Here is an 18797-nt window from a genome sequence, read left to right on the forward strand (position 1 = left end):
GGCAAAGCAACTCATTTGAACTCACACAACCAACCAGTAAATCAGGGAATTGGGATTACAGACCTTGGATTCCACCGTGCTTCTTGGCCCTACTGTTTACAGTAGACAGGTGGACACACCTCTGTAAACTGAGTCCAGGGATGTAAACTCTCTGTGGTCCAGGTTCATTATTTGTGAAATTAAAGTGGTTGCCTGGCTCAGAGTTAAAGGAGTAAGTGACATTATGTATGTAGACTAGTACCTACCACTTTGGAAGCGTTTCTCATTATTTGAGAGCTGCTTTTGTAAAAAGTAAAGTGTTGGAAAGTTTTTGAAATTAGACTTGTCGAAGTCGGCTCTCATAATGTAGCATTTTAATTTTAAATTGCTTTAATCCATGCATAGGAGATATTCTTTCTTCAAAGAAGTCCTTGATGAGTCATCCCTCAGGATTGCCAGACTGTGGAAGGTGCTTTCCAGGGAGAAAAGGGGGCAGTGGTACCAGGTCAGGGCCAACCCCCATTGGTGCTGATGATATGGGATAGTGAGCCACAACACAGAAAAATGAATTATAGGTATCTGGATAGAAAGCTCGACTCAGCTGGGAACAGGAGGCGGGGCCAGTAGCACAGAAGTCTGGGAACCCAGAACTCCTCACAACATTGTATGGAGCCGGGTTCATGGAATTTTGTCTGGATGCTTGGAGCTGTTGGTTATTTCCTGGAGGTCTAGGAATGGAAGGAAAGCTGTTGTCCCTCATACTTTATTTTGGGATTCTTCATTTCCTTTAGGATTCCTACCTTTCCTTTTTTCTTGAATGTTTCTAAGCTGTTCTTGCTGATCTCATGTCACAAAGAGATTTCTGATTCTTGAGAACTCCTGAGGGGGTGATGTTCTGAATGAATAAGTGCTTGGTTTGTGGCCTTCATCCCAGGGAGCCAGCTGGTCATCCATACAAGCCCACTGACAGAAAGTTTTTAAAGAGCTTCGTCACAATGAAAGAACCGTGTCCTTAGATGGATGCTGTGGTTAGCAAATGGAGTGGTTCCTTGTGTGGCCTATAGGCCACCATGTAGCACTGTGGTACATTCCTTTGTGTGTGTGTGTGTGTGTGTGTTGAGGTGTATATCCTTACATTAAATGAGCACCAGGAATGTCAGGTTGGCCTCTTACTAAGTTTGCTGGTAAACAGTAAAAATAAAATTTAAAGAATCTCAGAAAGAGCAGCTTAAAGATGCAGCTCTGAGAGAGCTTTTCCTTTCCTCGCCACAAAGAAAGCAGACTTGTTAGGCTTTAGCATTTGATGAGGGGTAACTGCAGACCATGGGAGTTGAGCAGAATCAGTTGGACACTAATGGTTTCTCTTGTTCCTTAAACAGTAGGGCGATTCAGAAAGTTTTCAAAATTAGGCCTTGTGTTTGTGGTTCTTCATCTGGATTAATATTAGAATTTAATATTTAGTTCAGTTTGTGGGGTGAAAATGTAGCGATCAGCATGAGCTCTGTTTTGTTTTTGCATAACTGTTTGTGAGTTGCTAGGGAGTCTACTCTCAGTTTTTTCCATCTTGCTTTTCACAACTGTTTTGGTCAGCCAGTAGGAAACTGTGTGAATTTAGTGTGTGTGAGAAATTTAAATCAGAGAGGACTATTTTAACGATGCAAGGCTGCTCTTAGAAGAGCTATAAACACTTTGGAAGGCAAACGTGTCTAGGTAGAGGGACAGTCTTCGACTAAAATTACTTCATTACACAATTTTAATCTTAAAATATGATTCTAGAAACGCCAAAATGTATGTGGTAGCTCATATGTATCTAGAATATGTAGAAAATGTTTTAGAGCAATTAAAACCCTTCTCCATTATTAAATTGATCATCATGTTTCTAAATGCCCGAATCTGGTTAGGGCCTAACAGTGACCTCTTAGCCTATGCAGAGATCAAGTCACACATTTAAATTATTTGGAGTCCCATGAGACTTCAGTAGGTCTGCGTCTGGATGCTTGGGTTATTTGTTCTTTTAATGTTTGCTATATTTTATGGCTTGGTGATACACTCCCGCCTCTTTTGGAAAAGGACCCTGGCAATTCCTTGAAACTCACTCTCCCAAATAAATATAGTAACATCCTGATGGCTGCTACAGGGCTCCCTTGTAAGCCATGCTGCAGTTGGTTGGAGATGGGTGCATGGCTGCAGGATGCCCAAATGCCGTATGTGCTAAGTGGTTAGTGAGACCCTTCCCCCAGCCCTTTAAGATCTCTCGATAAATAAGTACACACTAAAGTGCTGTTAAATGTTGCCTTAGAAGATTACGGTCCATTCTTGAATGATCGCACTTTGGTAACTCAGATTAATTTTTGAAATACCATGTCAGTGACTGAATCCCTCCATTTCTTTCTTGCTGTCTGGAAAGATCAAATGTTCTCTGGGGAGGGTGTCCATTTAATGTTCAGGAGACAAGAAACAGTAAGTCATGGGCAGTTCAAGATCATCTCTGCTTCCAAGGTAAGGACGCATCGGTGTTGCCCATCTTTTTTCTTAGCTGAGCCTGGTACTTCAGAAGAACTGCTTGCTGATCCACATGTTGGTGTATTTCCTGGGAAAATTCAGAAACAGTATTCTCAACATTTCCCTGAATAATCCATTCTTTTTTTTTTTTTTTTAAGATTTTATTTATTTACTTGACAGAGATCACAAGTAGGCAGAGAGGCAAGCAGAGAGAGAGAGGAGAAAGCAGGCTCCCTGCTAAGCAAAGAGCACAATGTGGGGCTTGATCCCAGGACCCTGAGATCATGACCTGAGCCGAAGGCAGAGGCTTAACCCACTGAGCCACCCAGGCACCCCTGAATAATCCATTCTTATGAATGGATTCATAGGAACCTTTCAAAGGAATCTGATTCATAGGAATTTTTGATTTTCTTATTGGTGTGGCGTGACTGACCATAAAACTTTTAAAAATTTAACCTGAAAGAACATAACATGTAGTTTATGACAAGAGGCATTTATCCTTTTGTAGCATTTTGTGCCTCATTTATTATGATTTTCATTTTTTCTCCCTTGTAGTTTAAGCCATTGGTTTTATGTCAGCTCCTTGATGTCCGTTGAGAGTAAGGACTACATCTTATTTGAACATCTTTTTCTGCATTTCAAAACTCTGTATCAGCTAGGCCCATTACGTATATATGTGGTGCTTATTAATGCTACTAGTGTGCATAAATTGTCTTGAATCCAAGATAGAACATCCACTAAACACATTTTATTCCATTTGAGTCATGTAATGCTTTCCTGAGTACAATATATGAAAAATTCAACTTTATCGAATATCCTGTGCCAAAATATAAGGCCCATTTTAATAAAACTTAATTTAATATTTCTTTGACTTCTTTTGGAAGAACTGTTTTGGTATGTAAACTGATTTCAAGTTTTGCTTGAAGAAACAGTTGGCTCAAGTTTGAAGGAAAAGCAACTCTTCAGATAAATAGAATCTTTGGCTTTCTCTGATACAAAACATCAAGACATCAGAATGATCATAAATCATGGAGTTTAAGTTCTTTTTTTCCCCAGAAGATATACCTTTTTAAAGTAATTTTTGCCCAGAAACCAATATTGCACTGTATGTTAAGTACCTAGAGTTTAAACTAAAAGAAAGAAAGGTTTTCCCTGAAATTCCTATGACATATAACGAAAATAGGAACTATACCATATATACAATTTTAAATTCTTTTTGATAACCCTAGAACACATGTATTTGTATTATTCAATATTCCTCAGACACATGACTTACACATTTTTTATTGAAGTGTAATTAACATACGGTATTATAGTTTCAGGTATATAATGTACTGATTTGAGAGTTCTGTGCAATAGTTGGTGCTCACCATAGTTAGTGTAGTCACAATCTGTAACTATACAACATTATTACTATATTTTTGACTATTCCCTGTGCTGTACTTTTCATCCCTGTGACTTATTTAGTTTATAACTGGAAGTTTGTACCTCTTAATTCCATTTATCTCTTTTGCCCCGCCCCTGCCTACCTCCCCTCTGGCAACCACCAGCTTGTTCTCTGTATTTAAAAGTCTGGTGTTTTGTTGTTCTTGTTTGGTTAGTTTTTTCGATTCCGCATATAAGTGAAGTCATATGGTGTTTGTCTTTCTCTGACTTACTTCACTTAGTACAATACCCTTTAGATCCACCCATGTTGTTGTAATGACAGAATCTTCCTTGTGGCTGAGAAATATTCCCGTGTGTGTGTGTGTGTGTGTGTGTACCATGTCGTCTTTATCCACTCATCTACCAGTAGACGATCACGTTGCTTCCATACCTTGGCAATTGTAAATAATACTGTAATAAACAAACGTAGGGATACGTATATTTTTTCAAATTAATGTTCTCATTTTCTTTGGGTAAATACCCAGTAGTAGGATTGCTGCATCATATGGTATTTATATTTTTAATTTATTGAGGAACCTCCGTGCAGTGGCTGCAGCAATTTACAATCCAGTAGCAGTGCACATCCTTGCCAACACTTGTTGCTTCTTGTCTTCTTGATACTAGCCATCCTGACTGGTGTGGGGTGATATCTCATTGTGGTTTGGTGATCATTGATGTTGAGCATCTTGCCATGTGACTGTTGGCCACCTGGATGTCTTTTTTGGGAAAATTTGTCTATATGCAGGTCCTCTGCCCATTTTTCAATCATATTTTTTAGTGTTGAGTTGTATAAGTTCTTTATATGTTTTGGATATCAACCCTTTATCAGATACATTTTTGCAAATATCTTTTTCCATTCAATAGGTTGCCTTTTTGTTTTGTTGGTGATTTCCTTTGCTGTGCAGCAGCTTTTTATTTTGGTATAGTTCCAGTAGAGAAACAAGATTTTTAATGGTCATATAATAGTTTATTGCTTGAATCTACCATCTTATGTTTAATCCTTCCCCTGTAGCATTTCACGTTGATCCTTTTCCCCCACTTTGTTATATTTGACCCTTCTCTGTGCTGTGCTGGTCCTGCTCAATCCAAGTCTTGTCAGGTCTCCATCTGTGCCATTGGCGTGTCCTTCCATGTCCTTGGCTTGTCCCCTCACTCAGGTTCTCAGTAAAGTAGTGCTGCTCTAATTTATGCTACTTATAGTATATGTGCTGCTGAAGCACGCACCTAATTCATCTTCATCCCCCAGTATTTTCTCTTTAAACCCTTGCAAATACCTCTGCCAGCCTTATCTACTCTTCTGGTCATAGCATAATAAATAAAACATTCCTGGCTTCATGATTTTCAAGGTGATTCACACCTGAGCTATTTTAATTGTTGGGGGTGGGTATTTTGGTATTATGAATATCCTTAGGGCACTCATAACCTTTGTTAGGGTTCATTAATGGTTATAGCTTGATGATATATGAAAGCAGCTCAAAAATATGCAAACATGTTAACAAATGGGAGAACAAAAAATTATTGGTGGAGCCCAGAAGACAGAAAAATTGGAAAGAGAAATATTTTAAGCAAAGTAAATGTAAGCATCTTTATTGTAAATGTTCAAGTATACATCCTAGCACTCAGTGGGAAACTGATTTCCTTCTCTGAAATTTGATTTACCTGTGACCTTTAAGGGCCACGTAAGTATAACAGCCCACATTCTTCTCTTTGTTGTACAAAGAAAGGGTATCTGTGCTGCTGAATTGTGAACTAGTTAAAAAAAATTGTATTTTAAAACAGGAGACTTTTCTCCTGTGATATGTTTCATTTATTTGGACAAATAAGTGGGCAAGGAAATAGATTTCTTCCTGCTTTAGATTATAGAGGAAGTGGTTAGTTTTATTGAGGAGTTAAACCTTTATCTCATTTCATATTTAGTATCTGTGACCTGACCCATGTAATAGTGCTTGGATAGAAGCTTTCAATTTTGTGAGTCGGTGTTTCAAATTCTTAAGTATTTGTGACTTTCTTTTGAATACCCTTGTAAGTTTATCTGAAAATGGTTAAAAAAAAAATTGCCGGTTGAATAGACAGTGTTGTTAGTCTTTTTGAATTTTACCAGGACTGTCCTGGAGCCCTGTGCCCCCAAACTGGACCAAGCCTTTTTTTCTTTCTATGCTCTTTTGCTATATCATATTATAAACTTGTTTCAGATTTCTGTCTCCTGCTTTCCATGTCTTTGTCAGTCTTCCCCTTGTCTCAGTCTTTATCTGCAGTTACTTGCCCTGCCCATGATCCAAGAAGTGGATTCATTTTCTCATCTGTCCAGATTACTTTCTTTTTATGTCTCCTCTTTTGGCCCAGATCTCATGGGCAGCAACACCACTTATGTGCTCTTACATGCTGCTTTCATTAGCGTGCTCTTTCCTTTCCCTTTCAGCTCATTCATCAAGATGAAATACAGCATTGGCGCAGTTTAACTCCTTACCCTTTTCCAAGCCTGAAAGCCCCTTTCCCCTGGCTTTGTTTTATTTAGCTAATGAAAATATAGTTTCCCCAAATGTTTTTTGTCAGTTACCTGCACATTTTAATTAGCAGTAATTGGGCCTCAGATAAACCTCATTGGCTGTGATACTGCCACTGCGCAAAGCTATGTGAGCATTTTATTTGCTCTATGAGCCTCCAATGTAATCGTGTTTTAGGATTTTCCTTAAAGAATGTTATTGACTAACAGTAGCAGCAGTGCTAGGGAAGCCGCTGAACAGGGTGGAAACCTCAGTTTTCTTATTTGTTAAGTGGAGATAAAAAACTTAGCTTCCTTGGTCCCTGTAGGGATTCGACTACATGAGGTATCCTGGTGCCCCTTGCTTAGTCTTTTATCACCAAAAGGGATTCCTTCTTCATTGATGTCTGCCAGTCCTGTGCATGGTTGGACATCTTTATTGAGCTATGACTCATACGCTGTACAGTGTACCCATTTAAAGTGCATGATACTGTGGTTTTTACTATATGCAGAGTTGTGCGGCCGTTACCACAATTAATTTTATAATGTCCTCATCACCCCATACCCATTAGTAGTCATTCTCTGTTTGGTAGGCAACCACTAATCTACTTTTTATAATTTTATGCATTTTTAACCTCATGCTTGTTGTATTGTGTGCTAATAGGATTTTCATTTTTCTTAAGGTGCACTGAAGGTATTTTGAAATGCAATCTTATAATTTTTAGAACTAAAAAAAGCCCTTTAATCATTCTATGCTCCCCCCGCTTTTTTTAAACAAGGGAACAAAGTGATTCATCTGGGGACATTCCCATTCCATAGCTCTTTACCAAAACACAGACACACACCCACACACAGACACACAGACACACACACAGAGTCTTGTTAATGCTTCTTTCATCAGTAGTTCTCCTTTTTGAGTGTCTGCTAGAACTCTTTCAAATTCAGATCCAAGATGTAAAATATGATTATTTGAACTCTCTGCTTCAGACAGCCAATCCTGTCACTATTCTGTGAATATCTCTTGGGCTTCTTCCTTTACCTATAACTTTCTCATGACTCAAAAATCTTGGCCAAAGTTTGTACAATATATTGTTCTATTTTCTGTTTAAATTTTCTTTAAACAGTTGTTACTTTGTGATCCAGCATAGAAGTTTCTAGGATAATCTATCCAGTTTTTATGTTTTTCTGTGACATCCCTGAGGCTCCTACTCATTTTATGGTAGACCATTTCATCTACCAGGTCTCCCATCATGCCTCTTTTCAGTGTGATTTTTACTGCTTCTTTCATCTGCCAGGACAGACTAATTCTCCAGCCCCCTGAATGTGGCTGAAATGACAGCATGCATATTTCAAGGCCCCGAGAGTCCTTGCAGCCTCTTCTTTTGCCACTTTTGAGTTCTGCTTGGAGAGCTTGAGAAGCCACTGTATCATAAGGGAGAGGGCAGAGGCCATGTGGACAACAGAGGTGCTCTGGCTAACAATTAGTTCTAATTGCCAGACCATAAGAGTCAGGCCAGGGTGGATCTTCCAGCCTTTCTGACCTTCTAGCTGATGGTAACGGTTGCATGAGTGAGCTCAGATGAAAGCAGCAGAGGAACTGCCCAGCCAACCCACAGAATGTGAGAAATTTAAAAAAAAAAAAAAAAATGTCGTTTTAGAATTTGTGATGGTTTGTTATACAGCAGTAGTTAACTGGTACATGTAGGTACCAGCTTGGTGGTAAAATTGAGATGATTAAAGAATGTAATCCCTGTAAAGTCCTTAGCTTATGGCCAAGCACAGAGAGTTCCTTAACAGAGGCCAGTCGCTATATCATTTTGGCTGTAGCATGATGATTACTCCTGTTGCTTTTGGTCACTATGGTCATTTTCTTTCTCCTCTTCTCCAGGTATAATGTCACTCCTTTTCATTATCATTCACTGTGATGAACTAAAGAATTGGATGTCCTTGGTGCTAATTGTCTAGTATTTTCCTTCGTGATTAGTAAATAGTTTAAAGCTTTCAGAACTGTTCCTACTATGAAATAAAACAAATATATAGCAAAGTGCACAAGGTGTAAATGTAACTTAAAACAAATTATGGAATGAATTCTTGTAACTATCACTCAGGTTGAGACATTTAACATTGCTTGGACTCCAAAAGTCCATTACGTGTTCTTCCTGGTCATTCTTCTCCCTTATACCTATAGGTATACCACTACCACTACCCCAATTTCACAGAAATCACTTCTTGACTTTTCTTTATAGTTTTTACCACCTCTGTGTGCATTTCCGAACAAAGTAGTTTAGTTTTCAACTTTATATATATTGTGTATGTGTGTGTACACACACATACATGCATTTTTTTTTTTTTTGGTGAAAATTTCATTTGCTGAATATTATTTCTAAGACTCTTTCCTATAATGACTAACAGTAAAAAAGCTTTCATTTTGATTGCTATGTAGAATTTCATTTTAAGAATATACCTCTCTGGGGGCACCTGGGTGGCTCAGTGGGTTAAAGCCTCTGCTTTTGGCTCAGGTCATGAACCCAGCATCTTCAAGCCCCACATTGGGCTCTCCACTCTGTGGAGAGCCTACTTCCCTCCCTTCTCTGCCTGCCTCCCTGCCTCTGTGATCTCTGTCTGTCAAAAAAAAAAAAAAAAAAAAAAAAAAGAATATACTTTTCTGTTAAATCTAGTATTGATGAGTATTTGAGTTATTTATAGTTTTGGACAGTTACAATTAATTCTGTCAAGCACATTCTTTGAGGTATTCTGAAATAACATATGTGAGAATTTTTTTTAAAAAAAGGTATATACCTAGGAATAGAATTTCTGGGTAATGAAGTTATAGTCACTTTTTTTTTTTATAAATTTCACAGAAAAGAACAAATGATATACAGTGGACCTTTGAACAACATGGTAATGGATTAGGGCTGCCGCCCCTCACCCCTGAGGACGGTCAGAAATCTGCATATAACTTTGGCTCCTCCAGAACTTAACTACTAATAGCCTACTGTTGACAGGAAGACTTACCTATAATATAAATAACGTAAACTAGAGAAGATGTTAGGAAAATCATAAGAGAAAATACATTTATAGTATACCATATTTATTGAAAAATGCAGTTCACACCTGTGTTTAAGGGTTACCTCTGTCCTGTAACAGGTGTTAATCTCTCTTAAGATTAGAACCTTTGGTTTACCATAGCTTTGCCAAAGTTGTCGTCCAAAAAGGTAGTTCAGGTCAAAGGGTACAAGAGTAAGAATGTGATGAGAGTTACGTAGAATGAAAAGGGGTGACCATTTAGTTGAAGCATTCAAATGCATCCAGAAGGGAAATCTGTGAGTCATTTTGGTGTCATTATAGCTGGAGTCAAACACTTTTTCAGGAGTTTAATAATATTCTTTATGCTATGGGTGAATCTGTAACAATGATTTGTGTTTTCTTTACTCTGAGGATAAGTTTGGGCAATAAGGGGATAATTGACTCATCCTTGACCATATATAGTAATTAAAAAGGACATAGCTCTTTTAGGACTGAGATCTCCTATGTCCCTTTCTTTTTTAAATTTCTATTTAAATTCAGTATAGTTAACATATAGTGTATTATACGTCACAGGGGTAGAATTTAGTGATTCATCAGTTGCATATAAACCCAGTGCTCAGTACGTCAAGTACCCTCCTTAGTGCCCATCACCCAATTACCCTGTTCCCCCACCCACCTCCCTTCTCATATGTTTCCTAGAGTTAAGAGTCTCTCTCTCTTTTTATCTTATTTTATTTTTCCTTCCCTTCCCTGTTTTGTTTCTGTTTTGTTTCTTAAATTCCACATACTAGTGAAATCATATGGTATTTGTCTTTCTCTGACTGATTTTGCTTAGCATAATACCCTCTAGTTCCATCCATGTCATTGCAAATGGCAAGATTTCATTCTTGATGGCTCATATTCCACTGTATTTCTCACACACACACACATACACATCAACAGATGAATAGATAAAGAAATATATATGTATATATGTATATATGTATCCATTTATCCATTCATCTTTATCCATTCATCTGTTGACAGACAGATCGGGCCTCTTTCCATATTTTGGCTCTTGCGAACATTGCTACTATAAACATTGGGGATGCAGGTGTCTCTTCGAATCACTGTGTTTGTATCCTCTGAGTAAATACCTGGTAGTGAAATTACTGGGCCATATGGTAATTCTATTTTTAACTTTTTGAGGAACCTCTATACTGTTTTCCAAAGTGACTGCACTAGCTTGCATTCCCACCAACAGTGTAGGGGGGGGTTCCCCTTTCTCCACATCTTTGCCAGCATCAGTTTTTTTCTGAGTTGTTAATTTTAGCCATTCTGACTGGTGTGAGATGGTGTCTCATTGTGGTTTTGATTTGTATTTCCCTGATGCCAAGGAATATGGAGCATTTTTTCATATGTCAGGTGGCTATTTGGAAATCTATGGAGAAATGTCTGTTCATGTCTTCTGCCCATTTTTTGACTGGATTTTTGTTCTTTGGGCGTTGAGTTTGATAAGTTCTTTATGGATTTTGGATACTAACCCTTTATCTGGTATGTCATTTGCAAATATCCTTCTCCCATTCCATAGGTTGCATTTTAGTTTTATTAATTATTTCCTTTGTTGTGCAGAAACTTTATCTTGATGAATCCCAGTAGTTCATTTTTGCTTTTGTTTCCCTTGCCTTTGGAGACAGTGTCTAAGAAGAAGTTGCTGTGACCAAGGACATAGAGGTTGCTGCCTGTGTTCTCCTTGAAGATTTTGTTAGATTCATGTCTCACAATTAGAACTTTCATCCATTTTGAGTCTGTTTTTGTGTATGATGTAAGAAAGTGGTCCAGTTTCATTCTTCTTCATGTGGCTATCCAGTTTTCCCAGTACCATTTGTTGAAGAGACTATCTTTTTTTCTAGTGGATATCCTTTCCTGCATGTTCAAAGATTAGTTGATCATAGAGTTGAGGGTCCATTTCTGGGCTCTCTGTTTGGTTTCCATTGATCTATGTGTCTGTTTTTGTGCCAGCACCATACTGTCTTGATGACAGCTTTGTAATAGAGCTTAAAGTCCGGAATTGTGATGCCACTAGCTTTGGTTTTCTTTTATGACATTTCTTTGGCTATTCAGAATCTTTTCTGGTTTAATACACATTTCAGGATTATTTGTTCCAGCTCTAAAATAGCTGATGGTATTTTGATAGGGATTGCATTGATTGTATAGATTGTTTTGGGTAGCATAGACATTTTAACAGTATTTATTCTTCCAGTCATGAGCATGGAATGTTTTTCTGCTTCTTTATGTCTTCCTCAATTGCTTTCATGAATGTTTCTATACTTTTCTGAGTATAGATCCTTTACTAACCTCTTTGGTTAGATTTATTCCTAGGCATCTTGTGGTTTTTGGTGCAGCTGTAAATGGAATTGATTCCTAGATTTCTCTTTCTTCAGCTTCATTGTTAGTGTATAGAAATGCAGCTGACTTCTGTGCATTGATTTTATATCCTGCCATACTGCTGAATTCCTATATCAGTTCTAGCAATTTTTTTGGTGAGTCTTGGGTTTTCTACATACATTATCATGTCGCCTGTGAAGAGTAAAATTTTGACTTCTTTGCCAGTTTGGGTGCCTTTTATTTCTTTCTGTTGTCTGATTGCTGAGGCTAGAACTTCTTGTACTGTGTGGAACAACAATGGTGAGAGTGGACATCCTTTGTGTTCCTGACTTAGAAAAAGCTCTCTGTTTTTCACCATTGAGAATGATACTAGCTTTCATGTATTGCCTTTAGGATGTTGAGCTGTGTTCCCTCTAAACCTACTTTGTTGAGGGTTTTTATCAAGAATGGATGCTGTACCTTGTCACATACTTTTTCTGCATGTATTGAGAGGGTTTCTTATCCTTTCTTTTATTAATGTGATGTATGACATTGATTGATTTGTGAATGTTGAACCACCTCCGTAGCCCAGGAATACTCCTATGTCCCTTTGTAAGAAGAAGGAGGTCACCAACAGTCTACCAAAAGAGAGGGAAAAAGAATCTTGTCAGAAATGTGTACTGGGAAAAGGAAACGAGCTGTACAGCCAAATTAAAGACTCTGCATCTACTAAAAGCAAGGGTGGCTATAAGAAGGCTGTGGTGTGGCCTAACGAGCCAAGGCTGTTTGGGTTCCTTTGCATGTAATTGTACTCAGTGTCCTCTAAAGTGGGCCAGTGTGCTGTAATCAAACATGGTATAGTTGAAGAATGGTGTCTGTGTATTGCGTCACATGATCGCTCTGCGCTGTGGCGCCCTGCCAAGACAGCTACGTGAATTGTTCTTCCTGTGCCCTGGCTAATGTCAAAGAGGAGGCAGAAGGGCTTAGATCTTGTTGGATTTTTTTTTTTCACCCTATCTGAGGACATTGAAAACCTGAGGATTTCATAAAGTCTCAGAGGCATTGTGTCCGTCTTGTAAGAAAGTAGTTATAAAACATTTGGATGATGAATTAAGATCCCATCAGGGCAGTGAGGGAAAGACTTAGGAATTACTGTTTTCATTTTGGGAACCTGTCAGATAGGGTGTTTTATGTCTGGTATGTGCTTCCCAAGTTGAAGAAGGTAGTGTTTGTGACAGTCTCTTTGAGGGTGCTTTTAACATGCAGAACAAAACTTTAATTTGCCTGCTGTTATGATTTCTACTGGCTATGAGGATTTGTATGTTGTTGCCACAGTCGTAAAACGTACTTATTATTCCCTGCAGATCGAAGTACCTTAGTGACTTGATTTCTTGGATTATTTCTGAATGGTCCCTGAATGTATGGAATTAGTGATGGTTTTGTCCTGTTGCTATTATATCTTTCCTGGAAAATAAAGTGAGGTTTTCATGCTTGAGTAAACACATTGATGCATTATGAAACTGTCAGCTCTTTGAACAATTGGCATAAGCTCAATTATTCAAATATGTGACTCTTTTGAATGGCTTTTGTGTCAGCTAATGCTTTCATACAACCAGCATCAAGAAACTTCAATACCTTTCTTAAGAAATTAAATCTCAACTGTATGATTAAAGAAATCCAAGGGATTAGTCCTTTCATGGAGCACTTTCATTATCATATACAGCTAATTGGTAGCATTCGTTTTCTGAGATTCATCATTTTATTTAAAAATATCTTTCTTTTTTGTTAAAAAATAATTTAAAGCTGTTTATGCATTTTCCTTATCACCTGAAATCACTTTTTTTCTTGTGTTTCCTTCCTGTCAATGTGCACACATGCTTTTTTACATAATGTACCTGCATTTTTGTCTTTTTAAAATCATATTTGCATTCTAAGTCTTTTTCAAGTTATGTGGTCTTCATAGTAATCCTTTTGTCACTTAGTCAGTATTGAATTATTTAATAACATGTTAATCATTTCCCTTCTTTGATATGTATGTTTTCAAGTTTTTCATTTTTGTTGATAATGCAAAGATATCTTGTGCATTATAGCTTGTTTTTCTTATTTTCAATTATATTACAAGAACAGATGTTTAAAGTATCATTAAAATGTCAGTGAACTTGAAAACTTATGTTCCATGTATTGTCTTACTGCTTCCCAAGTGTTAGTGTCTTCTTTTTGATTATAGAAGTAAAAAGTCTCTTTTACCCCCAAAACTGACATTTATTAATTGTTAGCATTATTATTATTGTCAGAATTATTCATTTGGAGCAGCCTATAATCTTACAGAGACTCTTAACTTTGTAAATTCAATTTCTGTTTTTAGTGAAGTAATATATGCAAATCACTTTTTTTTTTTTTTTTTTAATCCAATAAGCCTAGTGTGACAGGGAAGAAGAGTAGCCTCTTGTCTTCCCTGTCCCCACTCCAGTTTCTGGCTCTTGAGAACCCCCAGCTCTAAGCTGTTTCTACTGTTGTATGCCCCCACATTGCTAAGCTTGCTAATTTTAGTTTGATTTTTTTTCACTTTATAGTTATCTTTTGATTTCTTTCTATAGAAAATGAAACTTTAACACTTATGATTTCTTCTCCATCCTATCAATATTGATGTAACACCAATTTTGTTTTTATCAATATGTAGCTATTAAAACATTACAACTAAATATTTTTCATAATCGGGTCTTAAATTTATATTGTGATTATGTCTTCTCATACTTTATATTTTTCTTGAAATTAGTAACTCCTACCCTTTTTGCTTACTTTGCTTTTAATTTATCAATAAACAAATCTTGATACTTTCAAACACATCAGATAATCCCAAAGATGTGTGTTTTGCCCCCAATAATCTTTTCTCTGGGAGCCTCCCTGTTTGCAGTGTGGACTGGTCCCTCCCAGGGCCTGCTACTCAGCCAGTATCTTGGAAGTCCCTTCACTGTTCTATCCTGGGAATTTCTTTTGTCTCTGTTTTGTTGATTCTCTGATTGCTGGGTATCAGATCCTCCTCCTTTGAGATTTATGCTCACATTTTATGGATTCCTGAGGGTGCAAGGAAGATACATAGTTTTAAAACCATGCATGTCTAAAAATGTCTTTATTTTGTCGTCGTTCTTGATTGATGGTTTTGTTGGGTATGTAATTTTAGGTTGGAAATAATGTTTTCTTGGAATTTTGAAGGCATTGCTCCAAGGCCTTCTAACTTTCAAGGCTGCTGTGGAGTCCAGCACCTTTCTGATTCTAGTTCTTCATTATGACCCCCCACCCGACTCCCTTGGTCTCTGGAAGCTTTTGGAATCTTCTTATTTCTGGTATTCTGAATTGTTATATTTCTTGGTATTCTTACATGTCTCTATCATTAATTTTATTGGCCATGTGGTGGACTTTTCCAAACCAGAAAATACATGTTTTGAAGTCCCCTGTGCTCTCTTTTTGGAATACCTGTTAGTTGGATGTCATACCTTGTGGACCGATCTCCTGTCTTTTTCTCTCCCATATCTCTGTCTTGTAGTCTTTTTATCCTACTTTCTGAGGTATTTTGTTAATTATGTTTTTCACCTCTTTTATTGGATTCTTTAGTACACTTTTAATGCTACAGTTGTTTTGTTTTTTTTTTTATTTCCAAAAGCTTATTACTTTGAAGCTTCCTTTGTATGGTATCATGTTGCTTCATTTTCTCTTATTTCTCTGACGGTGTTACTTACATTTTTTAGTTGATGAAGTCTTTTTTTTTTTTTTTTTTTGCCTCCCACATCCTATTTCTTTCATATTTGAAGGGATATGGATACTCTCGTGCATGTTAGGGGCTTTCTTCAAGTGTCTAGAGAACCTTGGCTTTGATTAAATGAAATATCCAGACACTTGAAAGGGGCGGTGGGGGCGTGGAGATGGTTGGAAGCTCTGTGTGCATGCGTGAGGCTTACAACCTGGGACTTCTCTCTACTATAATTCACATCTACAGGGTCTGTTCTCATGCCTGGGAACGTGGCTGTGGGAAGAGGGTGGGATCTCACTGATCGGCTTTGATCAGTCCCCCTATTTTTAGTAGGAGGCCTCATCCCTGCCCTCAGCTGTCCTTCAGAGTCAAGTCTCCTAGAGAGGAAATTGCCACTCTCCTGCTTGGCTATGCAGGGTAGAGAAGAAGATGTGGGGACCCAACTGTTCTTTATATAAATTTTCAACCAGTTCTTCCTTCTTGGAGGTCACCTGGACCTAATTTCCTATTGACTTCTCACTTCACAGGCTTGAATTTCAGCTTTGTTTGGATTCTTTTTAGTTCCCATTTGTTCATCTGTTTTCTGGCTTCCAGGATTTTGAGGCATGTCTGGTGTACTTCTTGTCCCCTCTCGTTTTTAATTGTCTTCATGCATTTATTTCATATTTTTATATTTTATTCATTTCTGTATTCTTTTAGTGTCATATTAGTACACTTTTAAAAGGTATGGGGGAAAAGGCGTGTGCTCAGTGTGCCACGGTTAATGGAAGTGTACAGTGCAGGCTCTGCTTTAGATTGGTCAAAAACAAATTTTTTCCCTTTACATTTGTGGGATATTTATATATTTTCTGATTTACAGTAATTCCTATTAAAATGTCTTCTAAAAATATTTTCTAATTTTTACATTTGTTTACTTAATACTGCAGATTTATTATCTGTTTCTAGAAGTAGAAAATGTGACCACCCACTGGATAGTTTAAAGGAGTAATTACCATTCTCATTGAGGTACTTACTCATTTTTTAAAACTTATAATTGTCGATTGATAGGAAGTTGCAAAAATAGCACAGAGATGTCCTTTGTGCCCAGTTTATCCCAGTGATAGTATCTTTACATGACTTACAATATCAAAATCAGGAAATTGATATTGGTACAATCCTCACTAGTTTTTAAAAGACATTCTTTTACATTTCGTATTGGGCAGAAAGTTTACATTGCAAATATATATGAGACCCATGTGAAATTATTTTCTCTTTCAGCAATTTTTCCAGCTAGTCAAATTACGAAAGCTTGGACTTAGTGATAATGAAATTCAGCGGCTCCCTCCAGAAATAGCAAACTTCATGCAGCTGGTGGAACTTGATGTGTCTCGAAATGGTAAGGAAAAGATTTCACTTGAATTGTCCATTTGTCTCTCTTGGTGCTGGTCATGATTTTGAGTAAATATAGCCGGTAGAATGCTGTTAGACATGCTTTTTCTGATAGATATGGGAAAGCTATGTATAAATTTGGGGATGAAATTAATGGCATTATTGAATGGTTTAGTCAGCTTGTGGGGATTTACCAGAGGTATTTCATAACACAGTTTTTAGGTGATGATTTTCTCAAAGTAGGTTCAGTCTGATTCAGAGAGTTGGAGAGGGGACTGGTAGATAATATAACCCAACCACCTTGTTTTACTGAACATGACATTGAGAGCTGTTGGTGTGGTCATTTGTCCAGTGCTCAGAGGCTGCTGCTGTGACGGGCAGCCGTCATGGGGGAGTTCGGTTCCTCTGGCTGTGGCTCAGTGGCCTGGTACATGCCTGTGAGAATCTGTCTCCCTATAGTGAACAGAGCAGCTTGTTGTCCGGGCCTCTCTGTCAGTTTAATTATTTCTAATTGGGCCACTGTTGGTTCTGCCCACTTGAGTTTGTGTGGTGTATTTGTGAGTTTATTTTGATTTCCAGATTTCACGAGAATGAAGTGCTTCCTTTTATACTTGAACATTCTACTGGGTTTTTAGTTTGTTTAGCCTTTCACTTTTGAATAGGTACCCTGGTTTAACCTTGTGTATTATAGCCCCAACTGCACTCCTGAAGTAGACTGGTACCCCTGCCTGTCACGATAATTACACGATTAATTACTTTAAGTTAAAATGGAAGTTCCCAGTGGTCCTGTCTTTAGTGATGGAGTTCAGTTCTCACAAAGACTAGTATAATTTCCTCGGGATAGGCCCCACTGTGCTGTGAATTATTTATAGAAATGATGATCTTTTTCCTTCTCTCATATTACATACCTGTTTCATGTTTTGTTTTGCTTCCCTACAAAAATCTACAAGTTTCTTCTCAGTGAATCTCAGGTCTCGATCTTTCATTCTTATGTCTTCCACAGAAACTGCAAGGCTTAGATGGGGATTTTTTTTTTTTTTTTTTTTTGGTGGGTCACTGTTCTAAGACAGCCGTGATAATCAATACTTGATAGAAAACGTGCTGAAGGAAAAATTATTTTACCTTCTACTTTTTTTTTAAGATTTTATTTATTTATTTGACAGACAGAGATCAAAAGTAGGCAGAGAGAGAGAGGAGAAAGCAGGCTCCCTTCTGAGCAGAGAGCCCAATGCGGGGCTCAATCCCAGGACCCTGGGATCATGACCTGAGCCAAAGGCAGAGGCTTTAACCCACTGAGCCACCCAGGTGCCCCACCTTCTACTTTTTTTTTTTTTTTTGAAAGATTTTTATTTTATTTGAGAGAGAGAGAGCATGAAAGGAGAGAAGTCAGTGGGAGAAGGAGACTCCCTGCTGAGCAGGGAGCCTGATGTGGCACTTGATCCCGGGACTCCAGGATCATGACCTGAGCTGAAGGTAGTCGTCCAACCAACTGAGCCACCCAGGCACCCCCCCCACCTTCTACTTCTAAATTTCAGATGAAATTTCTGTCATCTACCAGATCCCGTTGGAATTGGAATTAGAAACGGTCTGTAGGCCAGGCTATATGTTCTTGACATAGGGTCTACTTTTATTTTTCTTGAGAATTATTTCTTAGTTTGAAGGTAATGGTAAAAGTAAAAAAAAATTTTTTTTCAATGAAAAATAAATTCACTTATTTAGTGCATTTTGGAGTGGCTTATTTGGTTGCAGAGGACCCAGATCTGCTTAGATAGAGGGTATTGATTTTAAGGATGAGGGTGGAGCTAACATTCCAGAAGCATTGGCCTGGAGCCGACATCTGACCACCTTTGGAGTTTCATGGCCTCTCTCTGTCTTGCAGTGTGTCTGCTTCTGCTTGTCTGTGCTCTGTTCTTCCTTCCT

The 18797-nt window shown here is 37.8% G+C and overlaps 1 protein-coding gene across 1 annotated transcript in view; it reads left to right on the forward strand.

Moving 5' to 3' along the window:
* LRRC1 (leucine rich repeat containing 1) overlaps positions 1-18797 on the forward strand; it is a 129877-nt gene that overhangs the window by 32689 nt on the left and 78391 nt on the right. The window contains exon 2 of the mRNA XM_059178279.1: positions 16767-16884. Within this exon, the coding sequence (XP_059034262.1) occupies positions 16767-16884 (118 nt within the window). The remainder of the gene's footprint in view (positions 1-16766; positions 16885-18797) is intronic.

Source organism: Mustela lutreola, chromosome 6 (genome assembly GCF_030435805.1).
Source record: "Mustela lutreola isolate mMusLut2 chromosome 6, mMusLut2.pri, whole genome shotgun sequence".
Taxonomy (NCBI): Eukaryota; Metazoa; Chordata; class Mammalia; order Carnivora; family Mustelidae; genus Mustela; species Mustela lutreola.